The sequence below is a fragment of the Vulpes lagopus genome, chromosome 22, assembly GCF_018345385.1.
Source record: "Vulpes lagopus strain Blue_001 chromosome 22, ASM1834538v1, whole genome shotgun sequence".
Classification (NCBI taxonomy): domain Eukaryota; kingdom Metazoa; phylum Chordata; class Mammalia; order Carnivora; family Canidae; genus Vulpes; species Vulpes lagopus.
Genome location: NC_054845.1, coordinates 12,140,185 through 12,156,513, shown reverse-complemented (window position 1 = coordinate 12,156,513; position 16,329 = coordinate 12,140,185). Strand labels below are relative to the sequence as shown.

Here is a 16,329-nt window from a genome sequence, read left to right as displayed (position 1 = left end):
CTAGGAAGCGGAAGTTAGAGTGATTTTTCCACCTTTATTTTTACACTCGTGAATATGTTAACAAGAAATATATATTTGTTAATCATCAGAGATATGCAGTTAAAACATTTTAATGGGAAAAAGTATATTAAACAATAACAGGGTGTAAAGCCATAATTCGTAGTGATTTTAATTTTAAACACACTATCCTGATTATTTAACCAAAATGTTTTTATAGATTTGAATTAAATAAGGAATAATCTTTCAGAGACCCAAAATACAGCAAAATGACTTGCATTTGTATGATTTGAATCAATTAATATTAGGATTAAATAAGTTAATACAGGCATTAATAAAAATATAGAATAAATTCCATATGCAAATTTAGAAAAAAAAAAGTAAATCAATTTTAGACTGAATTAGCCTTTTTTTAAGTCACATTCATTTCATTAGCATTTTAATGTTCCACTGGCTTTGATTTCTTTCTATATGGGACATAGTCTAGTTCTATTAAAGTTTTTCTCTTTATTCTAAATTTTTTTTTTAATTTTTATTTATTTATGATAGGCACACAGTGAGAGAGAGAGAGAGAGAGAGAGAGAGGCAGAGACACAGGCAGAGGGAGAAGCAGGCTCCATGCACCGGGAGCCTGACGTGGGATTCGATCCTGGGTCTCCAGGATCGCGCCCTGGGCCAAAGGCAGGCGCTAAACCGCTGCGCCACCCAGGGATCCCAGTTTTTCTCTTTATTCTAGAATTTAGTAACATATCTGGTAAGTATTAAAAGGAAATTTCTATAGTCATCTACTTTTTAAATTTCAAAAATTGCTTAAAAAAGGTAATTCTTGGGGCACCTGGGTGGCTCAGTCAGTTAAGCGTCCGCCTTCAGCTCAGGTCATGATCCTGAGACCCTAGGATCAAGCCCACATCAGGCTCCCTGCTCAGTGGAGAGCCTGCTTCTCCCTCTTCCTCTGCCTGCTGTTGCCCACTGCTTGTGCCTTCTCAATCTCTGTCAAATAAATAAATAAAATCTTTAAAAAAATAATTCTTACATTTTTTAGAAAGACAATTATCTTTGCTTGCCTTGCCATTTTAGCTCAAAACAACGAAATTCTACACTACAGGACCTTAAACCTTCTTGAGAGGTGAAGTCTGTATCATTAAACTATCCAATTTGGTGAAAGAATAATTTTACATTTGTCCCAAGACTTACTGTGCCATGATTCTTCTGGAAGTGAATGACCTCCTGGTCATCTTCAAATGTACTACCCATTACTATCTGTGTAACAGACTTCATAGCAAAACCAAGCATATGCTGGCAGAGGGGTACATGCTGGGACTCTGGGTAAGAGAGCCATTTATCTAATAATTCTTCTGAAAGCTGAAAGGGAACAGAAAACCACAATGATTTATTAATTTCTCTTGATAAATCTTAGAAAAATTCAGCAAGTAGATTAATTTCACAGTTCAACTCTGTAATCAAAGTAAACATTCAGGTGTTTAGTTGACTTGTCAGGCTAACACTGGCTCTACCTACAATTATACCCTCAGTGGTTCAGGTTCAGATTCTGTCAAAGGGTTTTGATTTGCAAAACAAAACAGAACCACCATCATAATAATACAAACAGAAAATATAAATGAAAAGTTCAAGAGTTGAAAAAAACCTCAAACCTAATAGAAATTAAGAGACTAAAATCGTAGTTTCTAAAAATACTCTAAAATTTTAAAAAAAAGGTTCATCACATTCAATAAACATAAATATGTAAAACCTTACACATGCTTCAGTGACAGAAACTTCTCAGTCTCTTTGCCATTCCTTCATTCAATAAATATTTATTAAATCCCATGTGGAATAAAAACAGTGGGTAGTAAAGAGACTTTGGAATCAGAAAAAACTTTGTTTTCTTTCTAGCTCTGTCACTCAGAAACAAGGTGACTGCGAGCAATTTGCTTGACTCTTCTATGGTTCAGGTATCCCAACAGGTAAATGCATATGACAAATCCTGTCTTGTGTGGCTGCCGTGATAGGGATAACTACACCCATGTCACATAATGGAAGAAAGGTTTGGTGGGGTAATATACTTAAATTTAAGTTCCTCTGCCATATCAAATCCATGAAAGTTTTGTCACAATGTAAAGGATTAAAATTAAGTATTGTGAGAAAGAGAATAAATGTTCAAAATGAAAAGAATCTCACTACATGGGTTTTATAGCAACTTAAAGTGATGTAGCTGAAATACTTTTTTTTTTTTTTTTTGGAGAAAGAGAAGGGAAGCTTTAATGATTCCATAGTATCAAGATTAATGAGTTGAACCAGTTATTATACTTTTTTAAAAAATATTTATTTATTTATTTACTTTATTCATTCATTCATTCATGACAGGCAGAGAGAGGCAGAGGGACAAGCAGGCTCCCTTCAGGAAGCCAGATGCGGAACTAGATCCTAGGATCCTGAGATCACGACCTGAGCCAAAGGTGCTCCCAGTTAATATACTTTAAAAGAATTCTTTGAGGGGATCCCTGGGTGGCTCAGAGGTTTAGCGCCTGGCTTTGGCCCAGGGTGTGATCCTGGAGACCCAGGATCGAGTCCCACATCAGACTACCTGCATGGAGCCTGCTTCTCCCTCTGGCTGTGTCTCTGCCTCTCTCTCTCTCCCTATCATGAATAAATATATAAAATCTTTTTAAAAAAATAAAAGAACTCTTTGAGATGGGTGAAGTGTGAAGAAAATAGGAAGATAATGATTAAAACAGAATATTACTACATAATTTAAAAATTACTTTCATGTTATGAACAAAATAATTCCGATACCTTAAAAACTTATATTCTATAGTAACTACTCAAGTTCACATAACTTCATACTAAAAGGTGAAAAAAAGATGTTGGAAACAAACCATTAAATTGAGGCTATTTCTAGGCAAACTTAGAAAAGCCAATGTAAGTTTGACTTACAGATAATCACAGACATTCCTAATGTGAAAGGTAAATATTGGGGGTAAAAATGCTTTCTGGTAGAAAAAATAAAACACATTAATAGATACATAATGAACCCATAAGATTTCCTTTGTCTAAACAAAGTTCTTTTGCTTTATCTCAAAACAACTCTAGGAAAATATGGAACTTGCAACCATCTCAGATTCATGCACAGAACTGGGAAAAATCCCAGAGTGTTAAGTGTTCACCCACTCAGATACTGAAGTACCAAACCTTACCTTCTTCATCAACTCAGTCTACTCCAGAATATCTTTTTTTTTAAATTTTTATTTATTTATTCCTGAGAAAGAGAGAGATAGAGGCAAAGACATAGGCAGAAAGAGAAACAGGCTCCATGTAGGGAGCCCAATGTGGAACTCGATCCCGGGACTCCAGGATCACCCACTGAGCCAAAGGCAGATGCTCAACCACCGAGCCACCCAGACGTCCCTACTGCAGAATATCTACTCGTTTTTAAGGAACTTGTCAGGCCAAACACTACGTGACAAAACTACACTCTTATACAATCTTAGTATTGAGCCATTGTTTGAATTTATCCCAAGTATCACATACCAATGCCGAGCCTTTACCTTGAAGTTCACATTTAAAGGAAAATTTACTTTGGTATAAAGTGTGCATTCCATTGATTTATTTGTTCACTTAATTTTCGAAATGCTCACCATTAAGTATATGTCTTTTTTCCACTAATTTGAAATGCCACTCATTATACACGGATTCCCATATGAACTTAGCACTTTTTCTGGACACTATTTTGTCAACTCCACATATGCCACTATCACAACTTTGAAAATTTATTGGTATGTTTGTTGTCTATTACCATTCTCTTTCTTCCAAATTTTAATTTAAATTTAAATTCTAGTTAACATATAGTGTAATATTGGCTTCAGGAGTAGAATTTAGTGATTTATCACTTACATAAAATGCTTATCATAACAATTACTCTCAATACCCATCATTCATTTAGCCCATCCCCCACCCTCCTCCCTCCATCAACCCTATTTGTTCTTTATAGTTAAGAGTCTCTTGAAGTGCCTGAGTGGTTCCCTTGATTAAGTGACTTGATTTCGGCTCAGGTCAAGACCCCAGGGTTGTGGGATGGAGTCTCAAGTCAGGCTCCATGCTCAGGGGGATTCCTGCTTCTCTTTCTTTCCTTCTCTTGCTGCCCCTCCACTCCACCATTCATGTTCTTTCTCTAAAATAAAAAAATGAAATTTTTTTTTAAAAAAAGGTCCCTTATGGTTTGCCTCCCCCTTCTTCTCTTTTCTCCTCTTCCCACATGTTCACTCGTTTTCTTCCCTAAATTCCACACAAGTGAAATCATATGGTATTTGTCTTTCTCTGATTTATTTCACTTAGCATAATACACTTCAGCTTTACCTATGTTGCTGTAAATGGCAAGATTTCATTTTTGATGGCTGAGTAATATTACATTATATATACATATATACCACCTCTTTATCCATTCATCAGTCGATGGGCATTTTGCTCTCTCCGTAGTTTGACTATTGTTGATATTGCTGCTATAAGCATCAGGATGTATATATTTGAATCTTTATTTTTGTATCCTTTGGGTAAATACCTAGTAGTGCAATCACTGGATCATGGGGTAGTTCTATTTTTAACTTTTTGAGGAACCACCATACTGTTTTCCAGAATGGTTGCACCGGGTTGCATTCCTACAAACAGGGTAAGAGGGTTCCCCTTTCTCCACATCCTCACCAACATGTTTTTTACTGTGTTGCTAATTTTAGCCATTCTGTCAGGTGTGAGGTGGTATCTCATTGTGGTTTTGATTTGTATTTCCTGATGATGAGGGGTGTTTAACATTTTTTCATATGTCTGTTAGCCATCTGGATGTCTTCTTTGGAAAAATGTCTATTTTATGTCTTCTGCCCATTTCTTGATTGGATTATTTGGTTTTTGGGTGTTGAGTTTGATGAGTTCTTCACAGATTTGGGATATTAACCCATTATCAGATGTCATTTGCATATCTTCTCCGTTCTGTAGGCAGCCTTTGTTTTGTTGATTGTTTCCTTTGCTATGAAGAAGCTTTTTATCCTGAAGTCCCAATAATTCATTTCTGCTTTTGTTTCCCTTGTCTCCAGCAATGTGTCTTGTAGAAGTTGCTACAGCCAAAGTTAAAGAGGTTAAAGAGGTTGCTGCCTGTGTTATCCTCTAGGATTGTGATGGATTCCTGTCTCACATTTAGGTCTCTCATCAATTTTTTTTTTAATTTTTAATTAAAAAAATTTTTTTTCCTCTCATCCATTTTGAATTTATTTTTATGCATGGTGTAAGAAAAGTGGTCCAGTTTCATTCTTCTGCATGTCGCTGTCCAGTTTTTCCAACACTGTTGAAGAGACATTCTTTTTTACACTGGCTATTCTTTCCTGCTTTGTGGAAGATTAGTTGACCATATACTTATGGGTCCATTTCTGGGTTTTCTATTCTGTTTCATTGATGTATGTGCCTGTTTTTGTGCCATTATCAGACTGTCTTGATGATTACAGCTTTTGAATACAGCTTGAACTCTGGAATTGCGATGTCTCCCATTTTGCTTTTCCTTTTCAAGATTGCTTTGGCTACTGTAGGTTTTTTGGTTCCATAAAACTTTAGGATTCTTTGTTCTAGCTCTGTGAAAAATATTGGTGGTATTTTGAGAAGTATTGCATTGAATGTGTAGATTGCTTTGGGTAGTATAAACATTTTAACAATGTTTATTCCAATCCATGAACATGAAATTTTTTTCCCCATTTCTTTGTGTCCTCTTCCATTTCTTTCATAAGTGTTTTATAGTTTTCAGAGTACAGATCTTTTACCTCTTTATTTAGGTAAAAGGTTTATTCCTAGGTATCTTATTGTTTTTGGTGCAATTGTAAATGGGACTAATTATTTTTCTGCTGCTTCATTTTTGGTATATAGAAATGCAACAGATTTCTCTACATTAATTTTATAACCTGTGATTTTGCTGAATTCATATATCAGTTCTAGCATTTTCTGGTGGAGTCTTTCAGGTTTTTTACACAGAGTATAATGTCATCTGCAAATGGTGAAATTCTGACTTCTTCCCCACTGATTTAAGTACCTTTTATTTCTTTTTGTTATCTGGTTGCTGAGGCTAAGACTTCCAATACTATGTTGAATAGTAATGGTAAGAATGAAGATCCCCGTCTAGTTCCTAATTGTAAAGGAAAAGTTCTCAGTTTTTCTCCACTGAGGACATTTGCTGTGGGACTTTCATATATGGCTTTTATGATGTTGAGATATGTTCCATCTTGGTTGAGGGTTTTTATCAATAGATGCTGTGTTTGGTCAAATTTTTCTGCATTCGACTGGGGGGATCATATGGTTCTTATCCTTTCTTTCATTATTGTGGTATATCCCATTGATTGATTTGCAAATATTGAGCCACTCTAGCAGCCTAGGAATAAATCTTACTTGATCATGGTGAATAATTCTTCTAAATTTCTATTGGATTGGATTTGCTAGGATCTTGAGAATTTTTGCATCCATGTTCATCAGGGATACTAGCCTGCAATTCTTTTTACCGGAGTCTTTGTCTGGCTTTAGAATCAAAGTAATGCTGGGCGCCTAGGATGAGTTTGGAAGTTTTCTTTCCATTTTTATTTTTTGGAAGAGTTTGAGAAAAATGGGTTTTATTTTATTTATTTTTTTAAAAATTTTTATTTATTTATGATAGTCACACACACAGAGAGAGAGAGAGAGAGAGGCAGAGACATAGGCAGAGGGAGAAGCAGGCTCCATGCACCGGGAGCCCGACGTGGGATTCGATCCTGGGTCTCCAGGATCGCGCCCTGGGGCAAAGGCAGGCGCTAAACCACTGCGCCACCCAGGGATCCCAGAAAAATGGGTTTTAACTCTTCTTTAAATGTCTGATAGGGCACCTGAGTGACTCAGTTAAGCATCTGCCTTAAGCTCAGGTCATGATCTCACGGTCCTGGGATTGAGTCCTGCATTGGGCTCCCTGCTCAGCAGGGAGTCTGCTTCTCCCTCTGCTCTTCCCCCCTGCTTATGATCTCTCTCTCTCTCTCAAACAATAAAATGTTCAACAACAACAAAAAAACTTGGTAGAATCCCCCTGGGAAGCCATCTGGCCCTGGACTTTTGTTTGTTGGGAGATTTTTTATTGATTAAATTTCTCTGCTGGTTACAAGTCTAGTTTATATATTTGGGTGCTCCCAAGTTGGGAGCATACATATTTACAATTGTTAGATATTCCTGATGGATAGACTCCTTTATTGCGATATAGTGCCCTTCTTCATCTCTTGTTAGTCTTTGGTTTAAAATCTACCTTGTCTGACATAAGGGTGGCTACTCCAGCTTTCTCTCAGCATCTGTTAGCATGATAGATGGTTCTCTATCTCCTCACTTTCGATCTGCAGATGTCTTTAGGTCTAAAATGAGTCTCTTGTAGACAGCATATAGATGGGTCTTATGTTTTTAATAAATTCTGATACCCTATGTCTTTTGATTGGAGCATTTAGTCCTTTTACATTCAGAGTGATTGCTGAAAGATATGAATTTAGTGCCATTATGTTACCTGTAGAGTTGGTGTTTCTGGTGACGTTCTCAGTTCCTTTCTAGTCTTTGTTGTTTTTGGTCTCCCCCTCCTCCCACTCAAAGATCCTCTTTAATATTTCTTGCAGAGCTGGTTTAGTGATCACTAACTCCTTTAGTTTTTCTTTGTCTGGAAAACTCTATCTCCTTCTCTTCTGAATGACAGCCTTGCTGGATAAAGTATTCTCGGCTGCATATTTTTCCCTTTCAGCATGTTGAATATACCATGCCACTTTCACTGGCCTGCCAAGTTTCTGTGGACAGATCTGCTGTGTACCTGATCTGTCTTCCATTAGAGGTTAAGGACTTATTTTTCCTTGCTGCTTTCAAGATTCTTTCTTTTGTGTACTTTATGAATTTGATTATGTTTTGTCTTGATGATGACTGGCTTTTGTTGAATTTAATGGGAGTTCTCTGTGCTTCTTGGGATTTCAACGTCTGTTTCCTTCCCCAGATTACGGAAGTTTTCACATAAACCTTGCTCAAATAAACCTTCTGCTTCTTTTTCTTTCTCTTCTCCTGGGACTCTGATACAAATGTTATTATGCTTTAAAGAGTTACTGAGTTCCTTAAGTCTACATTTGTGATCCAATACCTTTCATTCCCTCTTTTTTCAACTTTGTTATTTTCCATAATTTTATCTTTTATATCACTGATTCATTCAGTGATATATTTTTGTCACTCCAAAAAGCCTTCTTGTGCTCCTTTGCAGTCAGTTCTCTTCTCTCACTCTAGTGCACTGCAACCACTGATCTTTTGTGTCTAACATAATGCTTTTAAGATTCCTCCATGTTTTTACATGTATCAATAGTTTGGTCTTTATGTCTGAGTATAGTTCTATTGTATGGATATATGTGCATTCATTACTGTTCATCCTTGTGGTCATTGCATTAAGTCAGTTTTGCATCTTGGTTATAGCATTTTTTATTTTGGCCTAACTAGTTTTTAGGGTTTTTTTAGTCTCTGCAGTAAAGGATTCTCTCATAAGAATCTCTCTAATGCTTTTCTCAAGCCCAGCTAGAATCCTTAGGATTGTCATTTTAAATTCTGGTTCAGACATCCTATTTGTATCTGTAGTGATAAATCCTGGCCATGAATTGTTCCTGTTCTTTCTTTGAGGTGAATTCCTATGTCTTGTCATTTTTGTCTAGGTCACTGTTTTTGTGTGTGTGATAGTTAGGGAAGCCTGTTGTACTCCTCCTCCTGAGAGTCATGCCTATATTAGGAAGAGGTCCAAGGGGTGCCTGGGTGGCTCGTAGGTTAAGCATCCAACTCTTTTTTATTTTTTATTTTTAAAGATTTTATTTATTTATTCATAGAGAGAGAGAAAGAGAGAGAGGCAGAGACACAGGCAGAGGGAGAAGCAGGCATCATACAGAGAGCCTGATGTGGGACTCGATCCAGGGTCTCCAGGATCACACCCTGGGCTGCAGGTGGCGCTAAACTGCTGTGCCACTGGGGCTGCCCCAGCATTCAACTCTTGATTTCAGCTCAGGTCATGATCTTGGGGTTGAGATTGAGCCTTGTGCTGGGCTCCGCACTCAGCAGGGAGTCTGCTTGAGATTCTCCCTCTCCTTCTGCCCCTCCCCCTGCTCTAAAATAAATGAATAAATCTTTTTTAAAAAATGTCAAAAAAAAAAAAAAAAAAAGCTAGGTCCTATTTCCCTTAAGAGCTTAAGCTTTGGAGCACCCTATGATCAGCAGACTTAGTACATGTAAGGGGTTTCTGTTGGGTCTTGCGGGAGTGGGGCCTGCGGTGCTGATTCTCAAGCTGACTTGCCCTAGTAGAGACCCAGGGCATAGCCAGGGAGAATGCTTGGTGCAGAAGCTCCTACCTCCACTAGGTGGCACTGTTTTGCCTCCTGAAGTTGGTCAGTGCTGATAGCAGGGTGGAAAATGGCACTGTCAGGCTCTCTCCTCCCTTGAGCAAGCAGCTAACACCTGCCACTCTTCAGGAAGCCAGAAGAGGAAACAATTACCTCTCGTGTCCCCAGCTTCTGACAGAGCCCTTGCCTTCACCATGCCTGTCTTGAAGCTGTCCACCAGCCAGGCGGCATAGCACTCCTGTGTTTTTTCTCAGGGTTTCAAAACTCCAAATTTTGGAGATCCTCGCCTACCTTCTGGGGTAGGATCTCACTGTGCTGTGGTTAGTGCAGGCTTGTTCCAGAAATCAGTTGCACAAGCACAGAGTGGTTCAGAGTTTATGGTAAAGTGCAGCTAAAAACCAGTACCAAGGTTTGCTGCCCTCAGCGGCTGTCTTTGTTCCTATGTTGGGGAAGGGGGCAGCTCAATGGTGACTGTCAGATTTTTTGTCCCCAGAGAGGCTATGTCACTACTCCCAAATGTATTCCAAGCAGGGAACTGCTTCTCCCTGTGCAACCCAGAGGATCCTCAGACCATACTGCCCACTCCTGGCTTTCCACCCTCCTTCCCCACCAGAGGACTGCTAAGCCCACCAGGCGTGACCCTGGAATGGCATAGATTTTTGAACTTCAGACCCTGAGCTTCACTGTTCATAAAACTTGTGGTATTCAGCCCCTCTCTTTCCCAGTCAATGGTTTTGGGGAAAGAGTTTCTCTTGTGCAAGTCCCTGCATGTGCTTTCATTCTTTTTCTTTCTTTCCTTTCTCTCCTGTTCCTCTCTCTGTAATCAGGGGTCTCTCCCCTTTGTAATATCTACAGCTCTTCTCTCCCCCAAATCAGCTCCCCAAAGCTCCTACCCTCCATGATATGGTGTTTTTTTCTACCTCTAGTCGTTCAGTTTTGCTGTCTCAGTACTCAGATCAATTTATTTTTTTAAAAAATATTTTATTTATTTATTAATGAGAGAGACACACAGAGAGAGAGGCAGAGACACAGGCAGAGGCAGAGGGAGAAGCAGGCTCCATGCAGGGAGCCTGACATGGGACTCGATCCCAGGTCTCCAGGATCAGGCCCTGGGCTGAAGGCAGCACTAAACCGCTGAGCCACCCGGGCTGTCCTCAGATCAATTTCTATTTGATATTTATCTAGTTATGTTCAAGGGACAAGCAAACCTAGGGTCCCCTTATTTCTCTGCCATCTTTACCCCTCCTGCTATTCTCTTTCAAAATGTTCCAGAAGAGAGACTGACTTTCAGAATTGTTAAGTGAGGGCCTCGGTGATATTGCTCTCCCTCTAAAATAATGCAAACACATGCAAACCAACCAAACACGTTATAGCATGTTGGCAGTTAACCAAAACCCAGTCCCCACTGAGAAGTATCTATTCAAAAAGAAACTGAACCTCAGTAAACCAGTGGAATCTGTGATGTTTTAACCCCAGGTTATTTCCAGCTCTCCCCAGCTTAGTAGTAGCATGGTGACCAAAAGCCAACAGCATTGCAGACACTACAGAGACCTGACATCTTCGGAGTGTTATTAAAAGCATCATCACTACTGGTCACCAAAATGGTCACTGAAAATGGAGTAGAGAATCCCAAGACTCTCTCCTCCCAAAGCAAGTAATGAGCTGGCTAAAATTGTCAGAATCAGCTTCCAAAAAAACTCTATAACGCAGTAAAAAAGCTTACAACAGCCAGGGGAAAGCCTGGTGAATAAAGAAGCTGCTACTTTAAAAAAAAAAAAAAAAAAAAAGCAGCTGCTACTTTGTGGTAAGCACTGTGGCATTTTAATTTTTTTTTTTTTAATTTTTTTTTTTATTTATTTATGATAGTCACAGAGAGAGAGAGAGAGGCAGAGACACAGGCGGAGGGAGAAGCAGGCTCCATGCACCGGGAGCCTGATGTGGGATTCGATCCCGGGTCTCCAGGATCGCGCCCTGGGCCAAAGGCAGGCGCCAAACCGCTGCGCCACCCAGGGATCCCGCACTGTGGCATTTTAAACAACTTGCCTACCATGACCAAACCCCAGATGGGCAGCAGCTGTGAGAAAAACAGTCCATATTCCTGGCGCAGAGTACTTAGGAAGAAATAAAGACATTATTCTCCAAGAACTGTAGTTCTGAGTCTTACTCTGCCTGGCAGTTCCTATTAAGAACTGGTGCAAAGGCCTTCCTTTGTTTTGCACAACCCAACATTCCCAGAGCACATATTTCTGCATATACCAGGGAATTAAGAAAGCCACACATACCAAGAAATAGGACACATGTTTGGAGAGGGCCTGAGGAGACCGAATTTTCACATGTGATAGGTCTTCTGGCTCCACACAAGTAGGAAATAAAAGCTAAGGTGGATTTATAAAAGGCCCAGGTAAGTGTTAAAGGAAGGCCTCTTTAAAAAATAAATAAAATAAAATAAAATATTAAATAAATAAATAAATAAATAAATAGGAAGGCCTAAGGGCAAAGCCAATCTACAAATACTGGACGAGTATTTTCTTCTTTTTGCTTTTCTTCTTTTTTTCTTTTGTCAAGTGTTTAAGGTAAAGTTGTCAAAACACCAGCTGACCATAAAGCTAATAGAACAGATGCTTCAGACTATCACTGACAGGTGAGTAGTTCATTGTTTTTTTGAGCTGTACAGTAATACAGGTCAATGGAAAAGAAAATCAAATAATATGAATGAAAATATAGAAATCAATTTAAATCACCCTCAATTCAACCCAGATGGTGATAACTACTTATGGCATTTTTATATATAGCTTTTCATTAGTTTTTCTGTATGTATGTATATCCATCTACATGTATGCATACATGTATGTATATAGATATATTTTGGAAAATGTGATAATGCTATATGAACTGTTTTGTATGCTGGTTTTTTCACTTACCATTATGTTATGGGTTAAAATTGTATCCCCAAAAAAGATCTTACAGTCCTTAACTCCCAGTACCTAGAATGTGACCTTTTTGGGCAATGGGGGCTTTACAGATGATCAAGTTAAGATGAACCGATTGGGGTGGGCCTTAACCCAATACAACAATATGAACACCAAAGGCTGCCAGCAAACCAAAAGAAATCAGGGAAGAGGCATGGAACAGATTCTCCCTCACAGCCCTCAGAAGGAACCAACTCTGCTGACACCCTGATCTTGGATTTCTAGCTTCCAGAACTGTGAGACAATAAATTTATGTTGTTTAAGCCACCAAGTTTGTGATACTTTGTTTTGCCAGCCCTAGCAGACTAATAAACCATCTTAAAATCATTATCCTATATTAATAAATAAATGTCTGCCATCTTTTTAATGTCTTTATTCTAATCCATTGTATGGATTCACTATCATTTAAATAATCCTCTACTATTGGACATTTAAGTATTTTCCAATTTATAATAATTAACAATGCTTCAGTAGTCATCTTTGTACATGGAAATACATCTATTTCCAACTGGCTTCCCTTAGATATGAAATTGCTAAGTAAGGTAGTAGTCATTTTTTTAAGCTTTTGATACATACTGCCATGCTGCCCTACAGAAAGCACTTCTCAATTTATATGCTTATCAGCAATATCAAAGTGCCCATTTCCCACACCTCTGATAGCACTGGGTATTGTCATTTTAAAAAACCTCTGTCAGCCTAACATGTAAAAAATATCTCAACATTGCTTTAACTGGCTTATTCTGTTAATAATTAGTAGGGTTTAGGTTCAAAACAAGGTTCAAAAACTTAAAGACCACTTACATATTTTCTTCAATGAACTGCATGTTCACTTCTTTAGTCATTCTTCTTTTGGAGCTAATATTTCTTAATAGTGTATAAAAGCTTTTGTACAGCTGGGTTTTAAATGAAATCCAGGGTGTATCTTTCCTCAGTTTTGAGTGACAGGTAGTCAAACAGTTTTCTGGTGAGCCTTCTTATATGAGACATTACACATTACAGAAAAAAAAAAAAAAAAAGCCATAGGTGGCATTTCTAAACACCAAATTTGGGACCCAAATGGTATCCTCAAACCTATTAGAACAATATGTTACTTATCAGAGATTTGAATTGTGACTATCTCCCCACAGTATCAGATCATTGCTGATTATACAACTAATAGATTAAGTGCAGGTAAAGTCTTTTTTTCTTTCTCTTCCCCCCCATTTTTTTGGCTATAAAATTTTGTTACCAATACTGTCACACTTATATCACATAAATGCATAGTGATTTGCTCCTGGCTTCATCTACTTGTTTTACACAGTCCTCTATAAAACAATGCAAATATTATAAAAGACTCATGCAGGATTTTTCTCTAGGAACATATATCTCTGCTAACACATCATGTGAATCTCTTTTAGTTTATGAATATTGATCAGTTTATAGTAGGTGAAAATCCTAACTGTTGATGAGCTTCATCTGATATGTATTATGTATTACATATGGACTTATAATTGATAGTAATGTCTAACTCTGTGATAAATCCTTTCATTCCTAATGGACTCTTTTTTGGACTATCCCAATTTTTTCGTGTGACAGATGTGCATTTACATGAAAGTGGCTGAGTAACAGGAATGTGTCTATGCCAGATTATTCTTTCACCAACTATTATTCGATACATAAGCCACATATCTATGCTATACAAATTGTAAAGACACGAAAAATGTATCCTATTAATCTTATGATGTGTCACGAATAAGGATACAATATGATTTAGACTTCTCCAGAATGTTCATATTAAAATACCAAGCCTATTTTAACTAACATAATATCAATTATATTACAGAAAAATAAGGCTTGAGATACAAGTGCATCTGGAGGGAGACTTAAATTCAACAGATAAGATTTTAGAACGTATGTCAGGTGTTCAGAAAGAATACAGATTTTCTTTTTGAAAAAAGATCTTTGGGGATCCCTGGTGGCTCAGCAGTTTAGCGCCTGCCTTCAGCCCAGGGCGTAATCCTGGAGTTCCAGGATCGAGTCCCGCATCAGGCTCCCTGCAGGCAGCCTGCTTCTCCCTCTGCCTGTGTCTCTGCCTCTCTCTCCCTCTCTCTGTATGTCTCGTGAATAAGTAAATAAAAAATCTTAAAAAATATATATATGTACATATGTATATCTTTATCCTCTTGTCTTTTTGTAAACAGAACATTGAAATAAAGAAGTTGTTTCACTAAAGTAAAAAAAAAAAAAAATCCTTAGGTAATTATTGTGTATTAGAATTTCAGAGAAGCTAGGATGCCTGGGTAGCCCAGCAGTTGAGTGTCTGCCTTCAGCTCAGGGCATGACCCCGGGGTCCCAGGATCGAGTCCCACGTCAGGCTCCTTGCATAGAGCCTGCTTCTCCCTCTGCCTGTGTCTCTGCCTCTCTCTCTGTCTCTCATGAATAAATAAATAAAATCTTAAAAAAAACTTTCGGAGAAGCAAATTATTTTCAATTCCACCTTACAGTAGCATGTATATACTATTTTGACCACAAGCTTAAAAAAATTTTTTTTAAAAGAAAGGAAAAAAAACCCAGTCAGGCAAAACTACATCCCAGGGTAGCAGAATCAAGCTAGAGAAACAATGTGCCAGACCCACTGGGATGATATCCTGGTCCTACTATTTACTAGCTATATGACCCTGAACTAGTTTATTTAACCAGTCTGTGTTTCTTCACCTATAAAAAGGGGTAAATAATAATAACCTACTCATAAAATTGTTATGAGGCTTAAATGAGTTCATACAAGATATTAAACCAACAAACTCAACAATTTTCACTATTAACTATTCCTAAGCTATCAATTAAGAGGATTCTGGACAATAGTCCTAAATTCTAAAATCCAGAAATACTTATTAAATCAGAATTTTCCCCAAAAGTAACAGGAGGATATGGGTTTTAGCATAGAGAAGAGAGAAGTTGCACTCACAGAATTATAGCGGAGGTTATAAACAGCCTTGGAGCAGAGACGGTCAGGACAGGAAGGAGCCAGAAGTCAGAGGATGAGGTTTGAGAGGATAAGAGAAGAATCAGAACACAGAACTCAGATCTGAACAACAACAAAAAAAAAAGGCAAAAGTTTATTATGTCAATATGAAGTGTACGATTTATTTTGGAGTGGTAACTCTGGTAACAGCATTATTCTCTCAAGGAAAACTCTAGGTAGGAAGGAAGTTGCTCTGACAGAAGCACTATTAAATCACGTTCTTCCTGATAAAACATTTAGCTGGTTATTTCTAATTCCTAAGCTAAGCAACTGGCTTGGCCTATGTAAGGTTGACAACATAAACCTGAAACACATTTCTCACATTTGGACCCAGTCTATGAACCAAAACTTAAAAATATGATGGCAAGGGCAGCCCGGGTGGGGCAGCGGTTTAGCACCACCTCAGTCCAGGGCGTGATCCTGGAGAACCGGGATTGAGTCCCATGTCAGGCTCCCTGCATGAAGCCTGCTTCTCCCTCTGCCTGTATCTCTGCCTCTTTCTCTCTCTCTCTCTCTGTGTCTCTCATGAATAAATAAATAAAATCTTTAAAAATAATAATAAGATAAACTAATCCAGAGAGAAGATAAGAGAGGTAAGTAAGGGCAGAAGTAAAGTAAGATTGAGTCTAATTTGAAAACTGTTAAAATTTGGTAATAAGGACACGGATAGTCATTATACTATTCTATAGCTGTTCCTTTAAATTCTCATGATTTTAAAAATTATTTACTTTATACAATACAAGAATAAATGGGATGTGTTTGTGCTCTGGGGAGTGAATGTGGATTTAAACTATATAGAACAGGGGATCCCTGGGTGGCGCAGCGGTTTAGCGCCTGCCTTTGGCCCAGGGCGCGATCCTGGAGACCCGGGATCGAATCCCACGTCCGGCTCCCGGTGCATGGAGCCTGCTTCTTCCTCTGCCTGTGTCTCTGCCTCTCTCTCTCTCTCTGTGTGTGACTATCATAAATAAATAAAAATTAA

General features: G+C 38.2%; 1 protein-coding gene across 6 annotated transcripts in view; it reads right to left on the bottom strand.

Moving 5' to 3' along the window:
- The window catches only part of LOC121480649 (cytochrome P450 20A1), a 61,707-nt gene that overhangs the window by 28,417 nt on the left and 16,961 nt on the right, over positions 1 to 16,329 (bottom strand). For 3 of the 6 annotated variants that reach the window (XM_041737377.1, XM_041737375.1, XM_041737379.1), the window contains one exon: positions 1,192 to 1,359. The exons of 1 other annotated variant lie outside the window; for it this stretch is intronic. In XM_041737377.1, coding sequence (XP_041593311.1) covers positions 1,192 to 1,359 — 168 coding nt within the window. Of the gene's footprint in view, positions 1 to 1,191; positions 1,360 to 13,147; positions 13,290 to 15,290; positions 15,413 to 16,329 lie in introns of those variants that run through there. 2 more of the 6 variants (XM_041737380.1, XM_041737378.1) reach the window with 2 other exon arrangements.